This window comes from Nestor notabilis, unplaced genomic scaffold, assembly GCF_000696875.1.
Source record: "Nestor notabilis isolate BGI_N333 unplaced genomic scaffold, ASM69687v1 scaffold12634, whole genome shotgun sequence".
Lineage (NCBI taxonomy): Eukaryota > Metazoa > Chordata > Aves > Psittaciformes > Psittacidae > Nestor > Nestor notabilis.
The window spans coordinates 4,840-27,732 of record NW_009924315.1 but is presented as its reverse complement, the minus strand read 5'-3'; the positions used below and the strand labels follow the sequence as shown (position 1 = coordinate 27,732).

The window sequence follows — 22,893 nt, the reverse complement described above, 5'->3', positions numbered from 1 at the left end:
CTGCTGGAGATTATATTAGTGTACCCTTGTATATACAATGATTATATAGTATCATTATTACAAGAAAAATTAATAGTGGCTTTGATATTATGGTAAGGTTATCTAAATCTTAGAGTTCAAGCTTTCAGCTGAAAACCTCCTGAGAAAAACGGTCCTGGTGACAGTTTGCTATCATATGTTGCACATTGTCCATTAGAAGAGCACGTATGGCATTAAGTGTCCTAATAGCTTTGTTTCAGAACCATAAGCTTGTGTGAACAAAAGGAAATAACCTGCCTTGCCTTTTCATGCCTGATTAGTTTTTGCAAACAAATCTTGCATATTGAAAGAGAAGATGATGAATTGACGGTAACAGCAGCCCTAGAACATCTGATAAATAGAGGCAATCTTATGGATAGCTTGTTCTGTAACATGATTTATTTCTAAAATAGTAATCTCCTTGCCCTGTCTAAGAATCACATCTTGAAAATTAATAGTGAAAAGTATTTTTCCATGTGAATTGTTAAAGACCTGACAATGTTATTCATTGCTTTGCTATTCAGGCTCTGAACACTTCAAGAACAGGGGAAAAAGATGTCTTTGTTTAAATGCAGTTCCTTATTTTACTAAAACCCAGCCAGGAACCTAAAGGACATTATAAACCAAATTAGTTTTGCATAACTTGAATAAGGCTTTTCCATAAACAGAAGGGCTGAAAAGATGACAACTATGAAAGAGTTCGAAGTACAAATATGTTTTCTGTAAGTACAGCACTGAGATTTCTAGGTGAGGGCGTATCAGTTTCCTGGGGTCCTGCCTCCTGCTTTCCTCTGCAGAGGAGTGTTTGAGTGCTGGGTGGCAGCTCTCCCAGGACACCATAGAACGGTTGCCAGCACCCCAGGCTGTGACCCACACCGGGGGTGCATGCTGGAACTGGTGTCCACCTGCATTGATTTCTTATCAGAGACAAGATATAAAAGCTGGCAGCAACCACAGCTTTTGGATGGCCTTTGGCACTTCCAGGTCTATGCAGGAAGATGTGTCTCCATAGTCTTCAGCCCCTCAGTTTTATCTAGGCACAGCTGCACTGTTGGTGCCTGAGCACTCCTGGGATGCCTGATAACTTCCTAATTTTCTCTGGAGGGATCAGAAGAGCATTTGCTTGGTATGTCCTTTGCCAGGGCATCTCCAAGTAACCTATGAGAGGTTGATTTTTGGATCCTTATCACCAAAGAAGAATCTGAGGTGCAGAATCTGTAAAAGAAGGGAAGAGTAGTGATTTCCCCAGGCTGACTGCATAATGGTCTAAGAAAAAAATGTCCTGTTCCCACATGTTCCACAGCAGCTTTGCAGTGGTATTCTTTCCCAGGGCAAGATTTTCCTGAAGATGGAGAAATTAATATACCAGATGTAGGAAAAGTGTTGGCTGAAGAGCCCTTTGAATAAAATCCTCTTTCAGCTTTTCCAAACAATTATTAACATTTCTTTAAGGATATAATGGGATATTAATAAGTGCCTGATGATTCAGAAAATGATTGGACTATCACATACTTAAGATTAGCCATAAATGAGAATTGCTTGCCTAATTGTTTAGTCAACATTAATGATATGTCATGTATCTTATTGGGCAGCAGAGGCTGATCCTTTCCTCCCCAAAAGGTTTCCTGATACTTTTTGTAATAATTTTTGGCTATTCTTACTTACTTGCAGGAAGGGGGAAGAAACATGTTAAAATGGAGACAGTGATGGTACCAAGCCCCCACCCGCAGCAGCGTGGCTATTGGCTGTCAGTTAGGTAATACTTAGTGTTCTCCTTTCAGGGAGAAAATACGTGTTTGATGGAACGTGCCGGACCATAACCTTGCTGAGGCTGTGCATGTTGATGGTCTCAGCTCAGATTTTGATAATAGCTGTGTACTCAAGGAAAGAAGTTGAGCCCTCTGTTGTTTTCATCACAGAGAATAGTGAAATGGTGAGCACTGCACTTCCAAGTTTAAAAACCTTTCACAATGTCAAGAAGTTTCCATTATAACTTGTAGACTCCTGTCAGGCCATTGGTTTTCTGCTAGCCCCATACAGTGGTTTCCAGAGAAAAAGGGAAGTTCACATTACATTTCTCATCTGAGTGCTACCAACTCGGCAGACAGCAAGTATTTCTGCTGGGGCTCTATCCATGCCATTTGCTTTAGCAGCTTCTGGCAAATTTGACAAATTAAGGAGCCAGCAATGCAAAGTGATCATTATGGGAGGCCAGCACTGCTCTTCCTTTCCCAGCAACGTGCTTCTTGGTAGCGGAGCAACAAATGGATGTTGTGCTGTTCTGCGACCTTTACTTTTTACCACCTTTTTAATGTTTCTTCTCTGAGTATTTTTTCTCCTGGATAAAAAGGAGTTTCCTCAACTCCTGCCCCTCTTTTGTGCCACCCCACTCACCTACGCCCCTCTCTGGCAGCTCCTTTTTCTACCAGCTATTTAACATCCCATGGTTTCCACGCTGCTTCTCCTCTTTCCACATTTATGCTCTGTTCAGTTTGTCCTCTTCAGCAGCCATCTCCCACCTTCGTACACACAAATGAACAATTTCTGCTTTCCTTTGAAAGAAATGAACAATTTCTTTTCTGAACAATTTCAAGCAAATGAACATTTTCTGCTCAGCATAGAGTCAATAAGCTGGGTTCTCATATGATTCATCTTCTCTATCTTTATACATTTTGGTTGGCAGGCAAGTTTTATTAGATATTTATACGATGCCTAGCACTGTGACACCCACTCCCTGATTAGAAGTCCCCAAAAGTGCAGAACATCTTTAAGCAGAACATAGAGTAGCAGCCTTAAGATGCTCAGTGGAGTTATTTAGGAACATAGGATTGGAAAGGATATCTCGGGTTGTTTTTAAGCAAGTCAAAGTCATAATCATACAATTCTTCATAAATAGCCTCTGCTGAAACCAAACCAAGCTGTTACTTTTCAGTTAAATAGCTAACCCAGTTTGCAGAATGACACAGCTCTTTATTGAAGAAAATAGATTAGAAATAGCCTTTGAATAGCAAGAGCTGTACTGAATTAGAGTCTAGTTTCTGTGTATTTAAGAATAACTTGGAGTTTAACTATCTTGCCAGACTGCTGACTGCAGTGCCTAGATGGCAACTGGTGTGGTGGGAGCAGGGGGAAGCAAAAGGAGGCTGAAAAAGTGCCATTTCCTAATAATCTGGTTGATAGAAGCTTCTGCAGCTGTTGGCATCTTCTGTGTTCGTATCAAGTACTGTGCCCCATTTAAATGTGCTCTACTGTATTTGATGGCCTGTAGGGAATGAGTTAATGGGCTACGAAGACTCTGGGGAGGAGAGGAGTCAGTGGTCAGATATGGTTATCCTTGATCCTTCAAGACATGCAAAAGAAATTAACCTGTAAAATATTTAATCTTACACATATCTTGCGATTCACTATCACATAGTACATACAATATTTTATATTTGTTCTTTCTTTTTTTCTCTTCTATCCTCTGGTAGTCATTCTTTGTGTTCCTTCTGTATTCATAGTCTTTTTTTTATTTATTGAAGATGCAGCAGTCAGAGAAAAGCGAACACAAAGCAAGGAGTTAACATGACTGTAGCAAATGCCCACAAATATGTTTGGTACAATCTTAAGAACAAGAAAAGTAAGAAAGAATCATCCTTACAGCTACACGAATAGAGTAAGTACAGGAAAATACTAAAACTGCAGTAGAGTTGGGTGCATAGAGTAAATGTACTAAATATATGCAATTCCATTACCTTTCACTCTAAGCAGTAATGAATTTTCTCTAGCAAAGCTTACACTGCTTTAGACTTGTTCTTTGTAAAATTCATATACACAAATGTTCTCAAAGTGACTGTGAAAGCTGTGTATGTTGTTGTTCACAAGAAAAATAGAGTTTAAATTCATTAGTGTGAATGAGCCCATCCTTGGGAGCGTATTCTGACATTCTGGACATAGAGACTGTCACAGATTTCTTAGGCCTCACCCAATCCAGCACCTCTGTGAAAGTAGCAGATGGTATGTACAGTTTATGTGTGCATCTTACACCAAAAAAAAGTTCTTGGCAAGCCTCGTCATTCTTTTCTCATGTGGCTCTCCGTATTATCAAACAAGTAAAGCTAAGTACTGGATTCTGTGCTTATTTATGCTGGTATACATATTTAGGCCAGCTGCTTTGGGATAAACTGCACAAAATACTTCCTCACAGTTCTGAAAGAAATTACAAAGGCATCTTAACACACAGCCATTTTAATTTTGTGTAGCCAGGGTAGTGCAAAGAAGCAGAAAGTAGCAGGGTGCTCCTGCTGTGGGGCAGCTGTGATACAAACTTGACCTTGTGCTGGTTCTTCTATCATGGAATCATAGAGTGGTCTGGGTTGGAATGGACCTTAAAGACCATCCAGTTCCAACTCCCCTGTCATGGGCAGGGGCACCTTCCACTAGACCATATTGCTCAAAGGCCTGTCCAACCTGGCCTTGAACACTTCCAGGGATGTGGCATCCGCAACTTCTTTGGGCGACCTGTTCAAAAGTCTCGCCTTCTATCTGAAGCCTTATCTTTCTACAGATGGAGCATCCAAACTGTTTGGCAGGTGAGGTGGCATATCTCAAGCTGCCCAGGTAAATGTAAATGGAGCAGCTGAACAAGGCAGGACAAAAGAAACCTTCCAGGCAATCCAGCGTGACTGTACCTGCTGTTTCTCTGTCCTTCATCACACAAATGTTTTGCATCTTCACACTGTTGTGATATCATTATTGAATCAATTTGTTTAAAGAAGAAAATCCTTGCGGTGGAAGAAGGGGCAGGTGGAGAGGTGCAGCGAGTGCTTTGCTGGCTGTATGCCATGTTCTAAAAGGTCAGTGGCTCTTGTTGCTGTGCTGGCCAGTTGCTAGGCTGCTGTGCATTTCTGTGCTCCTTTCCCTGGCAAAAGGGACCTCGTGATGAGGTGCAAGGTTATAGTAGTGCCTTTTAGTAACCTCACCCACTCCTTTCTGCTGGCTGAGCAGGCTGGCTAAGGGAGATGCTTTTTTTTTCTTTCCAGGGTTCTCAAAACCAGCTGCTGGAGTAACTGATCGGTTATTTATCCTGCCAAATTAAACCTAATGTATTAACCTGGGGAACAGAGTCACTCTTTAGTGAGCTGTCAGGGCATGCTGTGTAACTAAGTCTTTCTTGGGGATCAGCAGAATTTGTTGCCACCTTCACCCCACTTACATCTTCTTTAAAATGGTGGCAAAGTGCATTCATTTACTTAATGCTTGAGTAAAAATTATCTAGCAGAGGTTGCAAAGTGCATGAGCTCTTTCATGAGCTTTTCTTTTAACCCTGCTTTCCTTTAGTCATCTCAAGCAGCAGGAACTTACATGTGCATCTGAGGTGTGTTATAATAACAACTAGTGCTGCCAGTGGTCATCAGACCTTACAGTGCTAAAGGTGGAACAGATATGCAGTTAGAGTCTTATCCTGCACCAGAAAGGTTAAGAAAAAGATACAACATGTGAACAAACCAAGGTAGGGCTGGGACGGGAAGGGCACAGTTGCTCACAGTATGTGCTTTCTGTCTCTTTGATTTCTTTTGCAAAGTCTACAATCTGTGCTGTCCATTATATGCTTAACTAGAAAACAGCATCAGGGTTTAAGTAAATCAAGTTTTCTAACCTCAGAATAAAATTGCCTTTTTATTAGATATGTGCAGCAACAAGAAAGGTAATTATTTAACTTGCCTATCAGTTCAGTGACTATGACAGGCACAGTACTCCTTGAAGTGAGTGTGAAGTCAAGGCGAGGTTTGCACTGATCCTACAAAAGGCAGGCTGGGTGGCCTATTTCTATGTTGGTTGGACATTTCTTATAATATGGTTGGTTTTGGTTGCTTGTAACCTCATTAAACATTTCCTGTTCATGTGTACATTGGCAGGCAGGGTTCTGAGAAAATAACAGCAAGTAATCATGCAACCAAATACCTAATCTATGTTTGCTTAGCCTGGTATGTCATCAAATATTTCCCAGGTACATTAACATACAGTTAAATGTGAATTAGGGTCTCAGACCCAATCTTGAATCTTGCCTGGGAAAGCTATTGCTGTTTGTGCATTAAAATTAGTTAGGGCTCTGTATGTGGAGATTGTTGACTCCTCTGAAAAATCTTGTGTGTATTTCTGCTTATTGAAGGGTTATTGTTATCCCGTCTGGCATTCTTGGAACTTCCTCCTCCACCCATAATAATCAAAAGTTAAAATGAAATCTTCATCCATCCAGAAGGGGCAGTGAAAGATACTGCTTAGATCCAAAACAAAAAGCCCTGCCTTGCCAAGACTGCACGAAAGTGCTGCAGATATATGTCTGAATTGCTCAGGATCCCTCTTATATATCATCTGCTTATGCAAACTCCACCCAACTGCTTTACTAGCGATTGGTGGGAAACCTTCAGCAAAATAATTTGAACTTTTTCAGTGTCCTCTTAATTCAGGTGGCTGTCCTGGATTCTTATGGGCTATTCAATCATTCAGGCATTTGAATATAACATATTAAACTTGCAATAATACAATACATCCACTTTTGAGGCCCTTAGTGTTAGATGCAAAATGTGGTGGCCACATGACGCAAAGTACTTGCTCTACTTGTTCAAGTGAATTTGGCAGGGTAATGGAATGCAAGACTTCATTGCCAAATCAGGGTATAACCTACCTGATCCACTCTGGCTTCATGCTGGACTGGATATCAGCTTTTTTGTGTCTAGGTCAGATGCAGGCACTCACAAACGTATTGAAGTTTATTTTCCATCTAAGTAGACAGGGATGTGGTGGTGGTTTGCATCAAATTGTACTACTTGATAATCTGGACATTCACTGATCCAACATGAAGAATCATATGATTGCTGCCTTAGCCATCAGATAACTTGTTGATCCAATATTTGCACGTATCTAATAAGATAATTGTTGCTTGGAGCTATGCAGAAAGTGATATATAATTGATCCTATTAATTAAAAGCAAAAGCTAAGTCATTTTAGATCATGTCAGCTGACTCAAAATGTAACATAAACTCCACAAAATTGTTTGTCATCTGGGTGGAATCAACACATGAGATATATGGTCTGCTTACAAATTAGCAGCAAATACTGGAAAACAAATACAGAATGTGTGTATCAAATGGCAAGTTCATGGACGTGTCTTCTGTATCACGCGCCTGATATCCTCTAACTAACTTGAATGTAAGCATTTTCAGCCTCCCCTGCAGATTTTGTGAATAATGCTATACTTGCCTACACAACATGTGCTTTCTTCTTTTGTTGTATTAGCCAGTGTGTTGTTCCTTTTTTCCTCAGTTTGTCTGTGTTTGTGTCAGGGAGTTTGTTTCAGACCACAGAAGGGAGAGAAGGAGGGTTTGGGTACACACTGGCACTGCTGTATATTTGTCCTGAAGCAAATGGGTAAGGTCAAAAAATGGACTTTACATTTCAAGCAAAACATCACAAGGCTTGTGAAGGGGCCAGGGATGTCCTCAGGGTCACGTGGTACCTGCAGAGGCTGCTCGGAAACCTCTCTCAGCTGCAGTGGCATTTTTTGCTGTTTATTAAAAAATTGTGCCAGAAAAGGCAAACTGTTCTGGTCTTCATTCTTTCAATGAGCTTTCGTTGATCTTTTGTGTATTTAAGCCCTAGCAATTGAAAACTTCAAAGATGAGGTTTGAAATTATAAACTCATTTGGATCTCATTTGCTTTGTGTGGTTTTTCTAATCAGCTATAGGAATGAACTTGTAATGACTGCATCCAGCTGGGACCCTTTAAACTCACGTAGGAGCTGCTGTGCCAGGTTTAGTGGCTGCTTACAAAACCTCTTGTAACCCCAGCTGTGAATTCATGTTTGATCTTTGTGAGCTGCTATGACCATTGCTACATAATCCAAACCGGAGCCATATCAGACATCCCATTTGAGACATGACCTATTCTTTATGCAAAGAGCGAAGCATCTACATTATCAGGCAGAGCAGAGCACTGTATCTCTCCGAAGAGCCACAGAAGTGGCAAGCAAAGCAGGTCATTAGAGATTCTCTTTTTATCATACCTGAGCTCTCTTCTAGTTCATTAGTGCAGGTTATATTGTAATAGCACTTCATGCTGCAGAGAAGATCCTTATTGTGCTAGACCCCATATGAATACAGAGAATAACACAGACCTTGAAAGGCTTTATAATGCAATTTAACTTACAATGAAACAGATGTTTATGACAAGGAGGGAGAGGGAATAATAAAGACAGCATTAGTACATGTTCTAATGCTTGTTGTGGGCATTGCTTTGGGCTCTGATTCATTAGAGAGCTTTATACAAATATTTACTTACATATCAATATTAGCAAAGCCTATTAAATAGAGAAAATAGAACAGTAAGTTTTATTTCCAAACAGTATACAGTATTTTTCCCCTAAAGTGTTGACTAGCACGGAGGCAAAAATAAATGGTAGTTAAGGAATACATAAAGACCTGGAACAGAAACTTAATGGTAGCTTTTTTTTTAGCTTGTGCAACTGGATGGCAGTATAATATAGTTTCAGCATCTTTTGTGGATATTTTTATTCATCGATATTTTTCAAGGACATTGTTTCAACCCTGGTTACCTTAAATCACTGCTCAAAAGTGCTGACAAGCAGACATTTTGTTGTGAGGTTATGAATGATTCTCTTTGCCATTCACTGGGGTGTAAGTGCTGGGCTAATTACCCTGAAATAAATGATACCGGACACAGGACCAAATTCTAATGGTACTTTGGCTTCCAACAAATTCTGTAAGCTGCATTTGAAGAAACCCCTTGCCTTTATGCACTAACACTAAATCAGTATGTCCTAGCCCAGCTGTGCAGGTTACCCTGACTCCCTCTCTGTTTTCTCTCATCAGATGGCCAGTAACCCACGTGCCAGGCAGCCAGAGCCCGTGCTCGGTGTGCCGGCCCGAATCACTCCCTGCCACTGAGGTGGGGAGGAGGGAGGAATCGCCCCATCCTGCGCCATGGCCTCGCCGCGGCCAGCCCAGCACGCCGGCCCTCCTGATGGAGGCTGGGGATGGATGATTGTTGCCGGCTGCTTCCTTGTCACTATCTGTACCAGGGCTGTGACGAGGTAAAGGGCTGCTTCTTGTCTTCCTGATCTGTTTGTAGCATTACATTTTTCTTTTTTTTTTTTTTTTTTTTTTTTTTTTTTTTGATTTTCTTTTTGGTGTTTTTTCTTTAGGAAAAGGATTTGGAGACATCCCCTGATGTCCCAGAGCTGCAGGGGTTATTGTTATTCTGGCTAGGTACAAACCTCTCTCTTGCTACGTTTTTAAAGGCTGCCTGAAATACCCAAGGCTGTGGGGGAGGCTGAGGGATTATGAGCCCTCTGGTTTTAGTCTCATGTCCTCTGACAGCTGCTCTATCTCTCAGCACCATCTCCTTGATTCCTTACAGAAGAAAAGCCTGGGGCACGCAGCATTAATTCAGGCTGTGGTGGTTCGGTTGGGGAGGGGAGGAATCATGCAGGGTCTCTTTGGGTCCACTGTGTCCCTCTGACCCCAAAGCCATGCTCATTTTTACTGGTCCCAGTGGATTTCCTTGGCTCCTCAGTCTATCTGAGAAGCCTGTAAATACTCCCTTCTACTACTACATTTCAGCTACCGTCCTGCCTGAGAAGGTCCATGCCCTAGAGAGGAGGCCCTTCTCTGTACCCCTCTGGTATCTGAAATATGCAGAAAACATTTTCTCAAAAATACTTCTCAAAAATAGAAAGAACAGGAATAGCCTGCTGCCTTGTACAAGCATAATGTATACATCTGGGGTGAGATGGCTTCCGCAATGACTTTGATGTAGGCTGGAGGCAGAGGAGCCTGGTGTGTGTGATCATGAACATTTAAGCTATATTAAGCAGAGAGATAAGCACCCTGGTAAGTGAGAAACACTGAGACGGTGTCTTGTTGTACAGTCAGTATAATGTAAACACAGTGTTTTCTACCTACATTTTACATTTCTTTTAAAATAAAGCTGCCAGGTTTAGGGATCTAAAGTCTAGGGTCTTGGAGTCAACAGCATAAAACGGGAATGTAAATGTTCACACAGTGTTAATTTATGTATGCAAATTCCATAATAACACTAGAGATTTCCTAGTGGATTTAATTCCCTTTTCATGTGTGAAATGCTTTACATCCAAGAAAACATCTAATGGCTGGCACATATCTAGAGTATCTACAAGAATGAAGTATGTGAAAGAAAAAAGGTGAAGAGAGTGATCATTCATTGCAGGAGGAAAAGAGAGGGGGAAAAGGAATCTCTCACTGACCCAGAAACCAGAATAAAACTATGCAGCTTTTTAATCTGTTCCCCTGCAGAGATAGGTAGAAAGTAAGACTCATTAAGCAGAGCAAAGTAACCTCTCCTGGAAGCATTTTAATAAACTGTTGGAAGGTCCATGGGCTCCTGCTGTGTTTTGATTCTCTGTTCATGAGGAGTTGCATTTACTTTGCACTTGTGCATTCATGAACACACAGCTATACCGACGTTGGCTCTATCAGCCTACTATGCTGGCCCTGCCCTGCCAGTTGGTGCAGATGTGAATGCCACCATTAACAAACAACCAGATCAGTGAAAAACTGGAGAGCTGGGGCTGTGTGTACAAGGGAAACAACATCATGATGTGGGCTATAAATTGCTGGTGATAATTACAACTTCAATTTCATTGCAGTTAAAAAAAGAAAAGAGTTGTAAAAATCTAACATCAAATACCTCAGTGAGAAACACGGCATTATAATGTTCAGAATCTCTCTGGAGAAGTTATCTGTCTGAATTAGGTTCTAATTCGGCCTTATTGTCTAATACCATTGGATTGGGATAATAGCTGGACAGCAATTTGTGACTCAGCTGTTGCCAGTGCAAAGTAAGGATTCTTCTCTAGTTGAATCACTCTAGCCTAGGTGCCTTACACAGAGTGCTGTTGGAATTATTCAGCTTGCACGCATCAGTTCACATTCTTGCCCCTTATGCATTAAGGTAGCCTTTCATTGTAGCCCTTCATTTCCAATATCCCTTAGAAACTGTTTTAAAATTTCTCCATCTCCTTGGGATTTAGACAAACCATACTTTTGATTTTTCTGGGAGGTGGAGAGGACCTTCTAGTGGGTACTCTTTATACCTGAAAAGTGAAACTGGTGTTTTCTGTAAGGCAAATATCCCACGTTCAACCAGTTCATGTTTTCTTTCCTAGGTGCATCTCCATTTTTTTTGTGGAGTTCCAGACATACTTTGGGCAGGACTATGCCAGAACAGCTTGGATCCACTCCATTGTAGACTGTGCTACGATGCTCTGTGGTGTGTATTACCCTCTTAAGACTAATATGGCTGGTTTTTCTTCAGCTCCATGTAGTTTTAGCATGTTCGTAAGTTGGTAGAGTCAGCTGGGAAACACAGATACTGTGGGCTTTCTGGGGTATGGTACATCCGAGCTGCTTCTTCCACCATAGTTTTGCAGGAAGGGAGTGTCTTCATACTGCAGAAAAATGCCACAGAAAAGAAGTAAAACTTTGTTTTGTCAAATGATCTAATTTTTCAGAAATGTACTTTCATCAAGTCTAGTGGGACGAGTTGTGTTTGAGAGCTACTAACTGAGCATTTGTTTCTTTTACCTTCTGATTGGAACCATACTTGAGACTTAGTACAGGATATGCATCTTGCCTTCGGATCAAGGCACAGCCCTCCTCCTTTTAGCAAACTTGTATGTTTACAAACAGTCTTTTCCCTTAAAAGAAAATTCAGTGTTAGTAGAAATGACATGCATCAATGCAGTAGTTGTACCCAGTTTCTCATCCTGTGGAAGAGGCTTAATCCATGAGAACTCCTACAAAGGCACAGGGACACAGCCGGAATGAAGCAACTCTCCTGTGACAGCCAGGTTATATCTTGAGTTAAAAAAGAGATACAAGGATAACCTGGCACTACAGGTAGGAGAGAGGGAGAGAGCTGGTGATGATACCCCATGGTAGGGGCAGGGTGATCTGGGAGCCATCAATGTTGAAGAAGTCTAAAAGAGGGGTAGCAGCCTTGGAGATGGTCCAGAAAGTGTGAGACCTCTCCTGTTTGGGTCTGATGCAGAGCCCACAAGGTCAGGGAGAAGTGAGGAAGGACACCTGAAGTTACTGAGGGCTGAAGTGCAAATTCCAGGTAGGGGACGGTCTCGCTGTTGTAGGCATGGAGTAATGAAGAGTGCGAGCCTCTCTTGACCCCCAGAACTGTGAATTAACTGTGTCCCATAATGACTTTGATGTACTCAAATGGCTGCTGAGAAAGCTACTGTAAATTTCAGTTTTATCCTGACTTTCGGGAGGATGATTTTTAGAAGATTTTGGTGCTCACACCATTGTGATAGGGGGATGTTGGAAGATCACTCTGTGTATGTGATCATCATTTTCTCCTGCCAGTCTACTATTTTCTGTGATGACTGTTCCAATGAACTGTGGATGAGGACCTGCCATTAACTACCACCTGTATTTGTTTCTTTGAAGCCCCACTTGGTAGCTTGATCAGTAATCATGTATCCTGCCAAGTTGGCATCATGCTAGGAGGGCTGCTTGCATCTACTGGACTAATTCTGAGTTCATTCGCCACCAGCCTGGAACATCTCTACTTATCATTAGGAGTCCTTACAGGTAGGAGGCATTTGATCCCTTCGTTCCTGCCATGAAAACAACAGAGGAATGTTAAAAATAATGGTCCTTCCTTTCAAGAGGGGTGATCTCTTCTCCATGTCATATTGCTACCACACTGTTGAACGAAAATACCCAGAGTTGTTCCCTTCATTATAAAAGAGAGCCTTTGGCTGCCCCTGAGAGGGTTTCAGCTCTCAGTAAGTCTCATGCAGCCCAAAAGCAGCACCCTGCAAAAGCAACTCTTTTGTTAAAAAGAGGACTATGCGTGAAGTTCTGAAATTATGGGAGGCCAGGAAGGACTGCTGTTGCAGGTGATACGCAAAAAGGTTTCCTTTTTTTCGCCTGTGATCTGGGAGGAATTTATCATAGTAGGAGTTCTAGACTGTCCAAAAATATTTGCATATTAAAAAAAATTAATCAAAACATAAGAGTAATCGGGCAAAGGAGCACTGGGTGAATACTTACTTCCTCAGCTGTGCACTTTCTTTTTGTCTACATTATATTCCAGTTGAAAAGCAAACAAATTGCTGGTTGGTAGTGTTGCTGTAGCAGCTCTTCCACTTGTGTTCAGGTATGGTGATAACAATATCTTTGCCCTGTCTCCCTGTGTTCGTTGCACACAGAGGAACTTGAGAGGTGCCCATGGTCACACTGACATTCCTTACTCATTAATACTGACCTGGTAGCCACGGTGATATAAGCCCTTGTACTTGGTCTCCTGCTGTTTAGTAACAAGTTGGTGGAATTACTGCAGTTCACATGCTGCCACAGCTTGTTTGTTTAAAAAAAAAATAAAAATCATGCATGTCATTCCTGTATTACAATGCTAATCTTTGACAAATGTCTTCATAACAAATAAAAAGGCTCCTTGTAACTTGAGGGACTGTGCCACATACCATGCTAATGCCATCGAGGCTTCCTTCATAAGAACCACAGTGAATACTGAAGTGGAAAAGCATTTGCACTTTGTACGTGAAGTTGTAAAGAGCCAATTCTACAAGCAGTGAACTTCTTTTCTGTGGGAATTGATTAATGGAGAGGTGACCTGTTGGTAAAGGCTGGAGGTGGTGCCCCAGCCCAGAGAGAGGGTGGGACCATAACTGGTGAATGTCTAGATCCATAAAAGCTTCAGTACTTGAAACAGTGAAGAGTGAAGCAGAGGTGAGATGGCAGAGTGGCAACAAGTAGCAGAGTTCCTTCTGGGAGGCATGAAAATGTTTCCGGCCCCAAACTTTGCATTTCCACTTCTCACAGGACATTTATTATTACTGGCTTTTTTGGACATATTTCCCCCCACAACTCACTAAAATATAAGCAGTGTGTGTGTGCCAAACAGAGTGTGACTTTTACGGCTCTTGAGTAATGAAGTCCAGCTCAGGGCTGCTCCTCTGGCTTTGCTGTCCACACAGGTCCAACCCCAGCTCTCTGCCCTGCTCCTCCCCTCGCCTCTTGAGGGGTGACAGAGCTGGCACACATTGCCCAGAGTCCTTCTAATCCCCTTACCCTGCCTGGGCAGGCTTAGTGTCTGCTCTGCACAGTGTGGCCTTTGAGTAGAGCATGGCAAGCTGGTTACAGCACTGGCTGATTATCTCCTCTATTGGCCAGTTCTGCCAAAACCAGGAGAGACTGGTTTACCCTTAGTGCAGGACATGCTACAAAACCCTAGTCAGGAACTCATTTCTGCAGCTCATTCAGAAATACATTTCAGTGATAAGGAAAGCATTTGATGATTCAAATCTGCTCTCTGGTTCTGCAACAAAGACCACAATATTTTTCGCAGTCCCAGAGATGGATCTCATTTGTTTACTGAATTGGACATGGCTTTATTTTCTGAGGCTTTATTCCCCCCTCTTTATTTGTAGGCAGGGATTTAAAATGGTCACGACTCCAAGCAGCTGCTGCATGGAGTTTGTTTAGCTGACTAAAAAAGGTTTATTGTAGAATATTAGTAAGAGACAGACTCTTTGTACTGTGTTTAAGAGACCTGAAAATTAATGTTCAGGGTTGCAACAGACTGAAACACAAAGTGGTACCTCATCAGGATGCTATATCCAGTGCCAGCATGTGTGCAGACCCCGGGGCAATGCCTCATCTTGCATGCACGAGAGACTGACACACCACCTCTTTGATGCTTATTGATCGTCCTTGTTCTTTTTCTTAAGTGAACCCCATCTCTTCTTTCTGAGTCTTGTTATTGTGGATTAATGATGATCCATTAGGTTTGTCAAATCAGTGACTGGCAGTGGAAGAAAGGAGTCATCCTGGTTTCTCTTCACATTGTGACTGGGCTGTGTAATAGAGGATCGGAAAAAGCTTCCTATTCTTTTGTGCTAATGAAAGTAGTTTATGTGGTTTAAGTTAATGTGTTCCATATGTCATGCTTAGTATTAAGCTATCTGCACTGTGCTTTCTCTTCTAGGTCTTGGGTTTGCACTCTGTTATTCTCCAGCCATTGCAATGGTGGGCAAATATTTCAACAAAAGAAAAGCGCTGGCGTATGGAATAGCCATGTCAGGAAGCGGAATCGGTACCTTCATCCTGGCCCCTGTGGTCCAGCTCTTAATTGAGCAGTTTTCCTGGCGTGGAGCTTTACTCATCCTGGGAGGTTTTGTTTTAAACCTCTGTGTCTGTGGTGCCTTGATGCGGCCCATTGCTCTTAAGGAAGACTGTAAAACTGCTCCTGAGTTTCTTGAACAGGATTATATCCCCAAAGCACAGAAGCGAGACTTAAAGAGAACGTCCATTTGTTCACCCTTAATCAAAGTGTGGTCTCATGAATGTTTATGCTACTGTTCATGGAAGGAATATGACTTCTTGCTGATGCCAGGCTTCATGGTGCTGGCAGTGTCAGTATTATTTATGGCGTATGGCTGTAGCCCTCTTTTTGTCTACCTAGTGCCTTATGCTTTGAGCGTTGGAGTGAGTCACCACCAGGCTGCCTTCCTCATGTCCATACTTGGTGTCATAGACATCACTGGCAATATCACCTTTGGATGGCTAACAGACAGAAGGTAATGGCTTATGGCTAAGCAAGGGTAAACTTTAGCTGGTGGGAGGCTGGTGCAACTGAGGCATAATAGATACCAAAATTAACGTTATGGATTTTTTCTGTAGCATGTGTAACTTGAAAAAACTCCAAACCTACAACAATAAATAAATAAAAGAAAGAGCACCCCCACAAAAAAACCCCCAAACAAACAAAAAAAAAACCAAACCAAAACACTTTTTTAACCACAACCCAACCCCCCCCAGCACACAGTCTAACTTTCAGAAATGCCTACTATTTAATGTGTTTGTCTCTTCTGAGTTTGTTTAATTCTCTTGCATTTGATAGTGGAAATGTAACCCCTGCCTGAGTTATGATGATCCTCCTTCCTATTTCTTAGAGGATCTCACTCTATTTCCTCTGCCTTTCCATCTCTTTTGTGCTCCTGGGGAGGCACAAAAGTTATGGAAAAGGGTCAAGGGTCTGGCCCAATACTGTCAGGCACATACTCAGAAGGGCTGACCTAAAATTGTTATGCATTTTCCAGTATGTAAGAACTCACCATGCTTTGCTAACTCAGCTCACTCCAGGTGTCTATGCGCAACATCTGTAACATCAGTAGAGACTGGCTAAATTAAGAAGAATTTTTATCCTAAAGGACACATTCTTTTTGCTTATTCAGTTTGTGGGAGAAATCAGTTATTGGTTGTGTGGAGCAGGGAGAAAGGAATTGTCATCTCGCTCAGCTCACACTAATGCCAGTGTTTAAGGGCTAATATGAAGGATGACACCTGAGAGACGTATACTGTAATATTTTTTGCATAATACTGGGAGCACCTTGCTAGGCTGGAATGTAAAGCCTGATGGAATACTGCTTTGAATATTGAAACTTCAGAGACTCTGGAATTCTGGCAGCAGAGTGATTCCTATCACTAAGAGTAGCCCAAAACCTACTGCAGACAGCATGGGCTGCAGCTTCCCAGATGTTTCTGCAGCTATATGGGCTCATCAGTGCTGAGCTTTTTATCTTGAAAACTGTGTGAGAAAATGGACTTAACTTTGAGCTATGTAAAAGAGAGAGAGTCTGAAGTGCTGCATGCCAGGACATAGAAACTGAGATGCTGTGCCCAGTGATAATCCTTTTCTGTTTTGAAATTTGCAGGTGTCTGAAGAAGCATCGTCACTTTTGCTACCTCTTTGCTGTGGGAATGGATGGCCTCTGTTGTCTTTTTCTACCAGTTCTCCAAAACTTCCCCTTGCTTATGCCTTTCTCATTTACCTTTGGTTACTTTGATGGAGCCTATGTAACACTAATCCCTGTCATAACAGCAGATGTAGTGGGAACTTCCTCCTTATCATCAGCACTGGGTGTCGTGTATTTTCTGCATGCCATACCATATCTAGTGAGCCCGCCTGTTGCAGGTCAGTTCACAAATGACTTTCCTATAATCTTATCACTACTTCAGATTTGCCTGTTAGTGTGATGTAAAAGGAGAGGAAGGACAGCAAATGCACACTAAATATGGAGATAGCCCATGGGCAGAGAAATAATATGCCTAGACCTTTGTAAGATTTTTAGATCACTCTTAAGCCCTGTCTTGATGGGATGATTTCTACATACAGAATGAGTTGAAATTTAAGAAGCAAAACAGTATAGAATGGGACTTCTAAGAGCTGTTACATCGCTACTTCACATAGTTCAGAAATTGTGCAAGCAGAAGGGACAAAGGATTTCACTGTGAAATTACATGATTTTGAAAATATAAGCTAAAGAGAACTGCATACCAAGGTGGGTCTTTTTTGATGCAGAGGACTTGATCTTTTCGTCTCCAAACTGCTTTGAACAGGTGCATGAGTCAGCTTCAGTACTGTTTGGTCACAAGCTCATCACTGTAATATCTAACCATCATTTTCTCCATCAGTTCCATCAGATTGAAGTAAGGATTAGAGCTGAGAGTTTTGAATATTGTGGAATGTATATATATGTCTTCTGTATTTTATCTGCTGTTCACGTCAATTCCTGGTTAATCACTGCTTCTGAATCTTTTAATTTAATTTTCCATAGCAGAAATTATTGGAAAGTGGAGTTATTTTAAGTGACGCATGAGTCTAGGGCATACGTCATTAGATGTTTCTGTATCCCTGGTGGTGTTCAAGGACAGATTGAACAGAGCCTTGGGCAACAGGGTGACGCTTCGCTGCCCATGGCAGGGGGGGTTGGAACTAGATGATCTTAAGGTCCTTTCCTACGCAAACCATTCTATGATTCTATGAGGATGTCATCCACACAACATTTAATCCCAGGGCTCTCTAAACATGACTAAAGACTGCCACTTAAATCCATACAGTTGAAAGACGTTTATTTACTATTGTGGTGATGACTTCTGGGCCTTTTTTCATGTATTGGACCTCCAAACAAAAGCCCATAAAAATCTTATCTGTCTGCTGAGGACAAATCCCTCCCTGCCCCAGGAGGTAAAAGTATAGTGGTGACATAAACCTCTATTGTTTGATTGTATGTATATGTGATAACTCCGGAAGTTTATAAAACTCTTGTTGATCACAGAATTTGTAAATTATCAGAATTCTGGTGGACCTTCAATAACCTATGAATTTTTTTTCCTACAGGTTGGCTTGTAGACACAACTGGCAGCTATACTGCATCATTCCTCCTCTGTGGATTTTCTATGATATTTAGTTCAACATTATTGTGCTTTGCAAACCTAGCAAAGAAAATCAGAAGAACTCATTTGCTGTCACTCACCAATGATACGGGCACGAAACAGCACATCTGGACTAATGGAGCAATCGCTTATTCTGTCACAGCAGAATTCGACCAAAAGGATGTTGAATTTTTGGCTGTGGATACAAACAGCTACAGCAAGAGGTGACAAATGCCGCCAAGATTCGGTACTGCACAGCCATGACTGAGGCGGAGGTGGCTCTGTAGTGTTACACTACTGAAGATACTACTCCTGTGAAACCAGGCACCTCTCAATTAGATTTTTCTGTCATGTTTTAGTTGGCTAAAGTCTACATACAGCATTAGTAATAGCAAGTAAATGCAGTAATAGAAGGAAGCTAGACTGAAAATAGGGTTTGTAGATATAAATGTTCACAGATTTGTTTGAAATGCAGTATGCTGACTCCACAGGTAATCTTGAAGATGATAATTGGCTATAATCAAAAGAATATTATAATCAGTCACCAAAACTGAACAATAAAGTTTAAAGTATTTTAAAAATAGTGTTAATGAAATAAACTTTTTGGTGTTCTGGTCTATTATTTTTCAATGGACTAATCACACACACCACCAAAACCCCTCCACGTGTATCAGTCTGCATTAAACACTTTGCAAATAACTGTGTCAGATGCCAAAGCCATTTGTTTTAGTCTGGGGTGCTTTTTGGTTTTGGTTTTCTTTTTTCCTTTGAAAGTCTGTCAGGAATTGATGATTTATGCTGAAAGTATCTCCGGAGCAGCTTTAATTTTTACAGTGTGCCTAAATTTTGTACATACATTGCAATTTCATTTCAGACACAGTTTTAGACTGACTTTCCCAAGCCTCCTACAGCAAAATGTTGAGGTGGCTGCTGCTTTTTTTTTTTCCCCCTCTTTTTTCCTGGATATCTTGAAAGCTTGATTTTCTAAACATTGACATTCCAGGTATGATCCTCCAGCAGATCCTTTTCTGGGAGAGTGAAAGAGGTGCTGTATTCACTCTGCTGTTTGAAGAGAAGCAAATTTGTGCCTGGGGACTAGGCTTGCTGATTGATAGACAAACCTGCTTTATCTGCATTAGTTGGAATAAGCCCAAAGGCAGCTCAGGAGACTAGAGGAGAGGCTATTGTGTTTTCAGCACGGAGCATCTTCCTCCTATAAAATCAGCAACTGTTAATGAATCTGTGCAAGCAGGTGACTGTGAGACTGCCCTCTCCACAGGCCATTAGTAAAGAGGATGTTGGCAAAGTTATTTCTGCATATTGCAGTGGCAAGTCTGTCTCTTTTTAGGTCCAGAAGCTGTAGCCTCAGTTAGTGTAAATTACTTGTTTCTGCCAATTGAAGAGCTGATCAGGGCGCTTGTCCTGGATGACCAGAACACCGCAGCTGTGCTTTGCCAAGACTTTTCTTCTACTTGTGTGAGAAATGTACTACAGCTGGCTGTTTCACAGGAGCTACAGACTGAATGTAGCTCATGGGGTAAATTACTGATGATCTAATATGTAATGGGAAGTTTCTATGCTTCCAGAGTGAAATTGTTGACAGCAATGGAGGAACTTCACATTCTTCAATGTGAGTCATTTCTGTGCTTTGTTGCTATATAAAACTGCATTCTGCTGATTAACAAATTGATCAGAGTCCAAATAATTTTCACCTATGCTGAACTAGTAGTTTTGTAATCATCTGCAGTGTATTCAATGGTTGCTCATCGTGTCCTATTCAACTCTGTGCCACATAAGGGAAAATAACATAGACTAATGTTCAACAAATTGATTTAGATCAAGAGTATACCCATAGGAGTATAATGTATTTTTATACATATATGAATAGTGTGTGTGGCAAGTAGTTTTATTATTCATGTATATTTCAAATATAACATATTCAAATTGCCTGTCTTCAGTTGTCTGTCCTCAAACAAAGCATTTCCTGCTTCCCTGCTTCAGAATTGTGATCAGAGCCAGTAGTATAATCTACAGGCACAGATCACAGAATAAAAGATGGATGGGAGTTCAAAGACTGCTTTAAACTAATGACATAATCTTTTGCAGCTCTGCCTGGCAATTAAGTCCTGAGCCCTAAGTTTGGTTTTAACATATGTTGATAAAAAAAGGACAGAAATTACCCATGAGTGTTTCTTAATGAGTTAGGAAAACAGCGCACATTTGGAAAAAGACAAAGTGGCTTTATTAACTGCTAGTGATGAAGACATTGTTTTAGATCTTAATGCAAAATTTAATATAAAAATATAGGGAAGAGTGTGGTCTACAAAGAAGATAAGCTATTATCCACAAGTTGTAAATTACCACTGTCATTTACTTCACAAAAATTTAACTACTTTGTTTACCACATCATGACATGCCAGCAGTTGTTCAAGCCAGAAGTGCATATTGTAAAAGCCTGTTGGAATAATACTATATACATTTTTATCCTAGTAAATAATACTGTGTAATACATTATTAGCATTTTTTAAGTATTTTTTATTTCAAGTTATTTTTTTTCATAGGCTTTTCCATTTATGTTTACAAAAGTATTTCTTGTTTTAAACATCTACTTTAGTGGAAACCATTCAGCTGGTTTTATACAAAGACCTTTTGTAGAAAATGGTAGAATTATTTAAACATTTTCTAATACTGTAGCTGCTTTGACTTAAGCCAATGGCTAAAAACTTATCTACCAGAATGTGCATAAAACACACTGTGAAATATCAGCTATGCATCTTCCCACTGAGAAGCAGAAGGAAGGAAGCATAAACTGCGAGTGGAAGAAATGGGAATATATAGTCCAGGTTTGTGAAGCCTCAGGCCAAACTTCTACCCCCTGGTCCACACAACACAAACTGTCAGGCTGTCCTCCAAAGGGGATATTTCCTGGCATGGTGCTGTGCAGCAGTAAGCAGAGATACTTGGGCTAGCCATGAACAATTTGCCAGGCTAACACTGCGTGTTCCCACCAGCCCTATTGAGCACTGATGGATATGAGTTCAGATGGGGTACTGCAGCACTGACCCTGTCTGGCTTTCCAGGAAAGCATGGTCACACTTGGCTGGGGTAACATCTGCCTGAAACAGAAACAGAAGGATCCTACCTCAGATGAATCCTGCCTGGAATAATACTCTATTCTGTACAATGAATGGGAATAAGTGAAACTGCTTACAATTGCTGAAGTGATCACATCTGTTTCCATTCCATGAGGTTTGAAATGTGGAAATCATCATTCCTTTGAAATTGCATATGTTCTAGTGATAAGTTTTATCAGATCAGCTTTGGAACATTTAATAAATTGTACCTTGTGTGAAAACAGTATTGGAAAAATCAAATCCTTTCTGTTGAAAAAAAACCCACCCTGTTTTCAGGGGGAAAAAAAAGAAAACTCAAAACTTTGAGCCTGGACCTTTTCTGCCAGTTTGGATGATACTTTATCTTCTGAAAAACAAAAGTTGTCTGTGCTACTATATGGGGAATATATTTTATATTGCCACAACAGTTCCTCGTTTGCTTTCTAAAGTGTTACAGATTCGTGTGAGAAGGAAGAGCTTGTGTAAGTTAAGCTGTAACAGGACTTCCTGGTCGTCACAAGGAAGCCCTTAGTCAGGATTCCCTCAGTAAATAAGACCTTCTTCTAAGTGACTCTTCTAGTGTATTCTAGTAGCATTTTCAATACAATTTAGAAAGTGCTTTTGAATCATAAGTGAATACTTCCAGAAAGGCTATCTTCACTCCTGTTTTCCCTCCACTACTAACATTGGCTCCAGTCGTGTGTTCGTACTTGGGTGCGAATTGAGAGGTGTTCAGCTTCTGTGTGGTTCTGGTGTTGCCCACTGGACTTGGCCACTGCAGAATGTGTGTTCCACTTTGTCCAGTTCCCGGGGCTCGAGCGCAGCCTTTCCCTGTGTTACACCAGGCAACGCAGCAGCACCACCCTGTGGGAAGTAATATTTCTCCTCACTTACAAGACACTAGGCAAGAACTAGAAAGCAGTGTTTGACCAGAGCATCTATGGGTAGTACCGCAGTCCAGCACAATCCTCCAAAGACCCAAGCAGGTCAGGCACCAAAAATATATTTCTTGCGTTACTATGCTCCACAATCAATTTCTTTGCTGTGGAGAAGACTGAGCCACTCTGACTCTTCACCAACAGTCAGGTGCACATTTTTCTCAAAGTACTTTTTTGCTCTTCCTTATTTCTGCAAGGTTCATTTTCCAGGAGAGAGGCAGGAGAGGCTCCGATAGTGGGGTGTGTAGGGGAGCATGGATTTGCCACCATGGCTTTGGGAACCTGCACTACTTCTTCCTCGAATTCTTCCCTGCTGCTGCCCATGCCCTCAGGAGGCTTTGGATGGCAACGATGCTGAGGCTAGAAGCTTCAAGACTGAGAAAGGCAGTGAGGTCACCTAATGTACCCTTTCGCACACACAACTCTGAGAATGCCACCACAGGTAGCCACTAGTTCCTGGCTTTAGCCCTGCTGTTGTTCCTACCAGCTTTCAGGAGCGGTGTGTCAGTCCTGCTCACAGTCCTTCCTTCTCT

General features: G+C 41.4%; 1 protein-coding gene across 1 annotated transcript; it reads left to right on the top strand.

Annotated features, from left to right (window-relative positions):
* Positions 1 to 9,033: 9,033 nt before the first annotated feature.
* On the top strand, positions 9,034 to 18,537 carry SLC16A12 (solute carrier family 16, member 12). The gene is made up of 6 exons (XM_010012550.1): positions 9,034 to 9,110; positions 11,223 to 11,326; positions 12,517 to 12,660; positions 15,080 to 15,671; positions 16,809 to 17,068; positions 18,275 to 18,537. The coding sequence occupies exons 1-6, from the start codon at positions 9,058 to 9,060 to the stop codon at positions 18,535 to 18,537; spliced, it is 1,416 nt and encodes a 471-aa protein (XP_010010852.1). The 5' UTR covers positions 9,034 to 9,057.
* Positions 18,538 to 22,893: the final 4,356 nt, after the last annotated feature.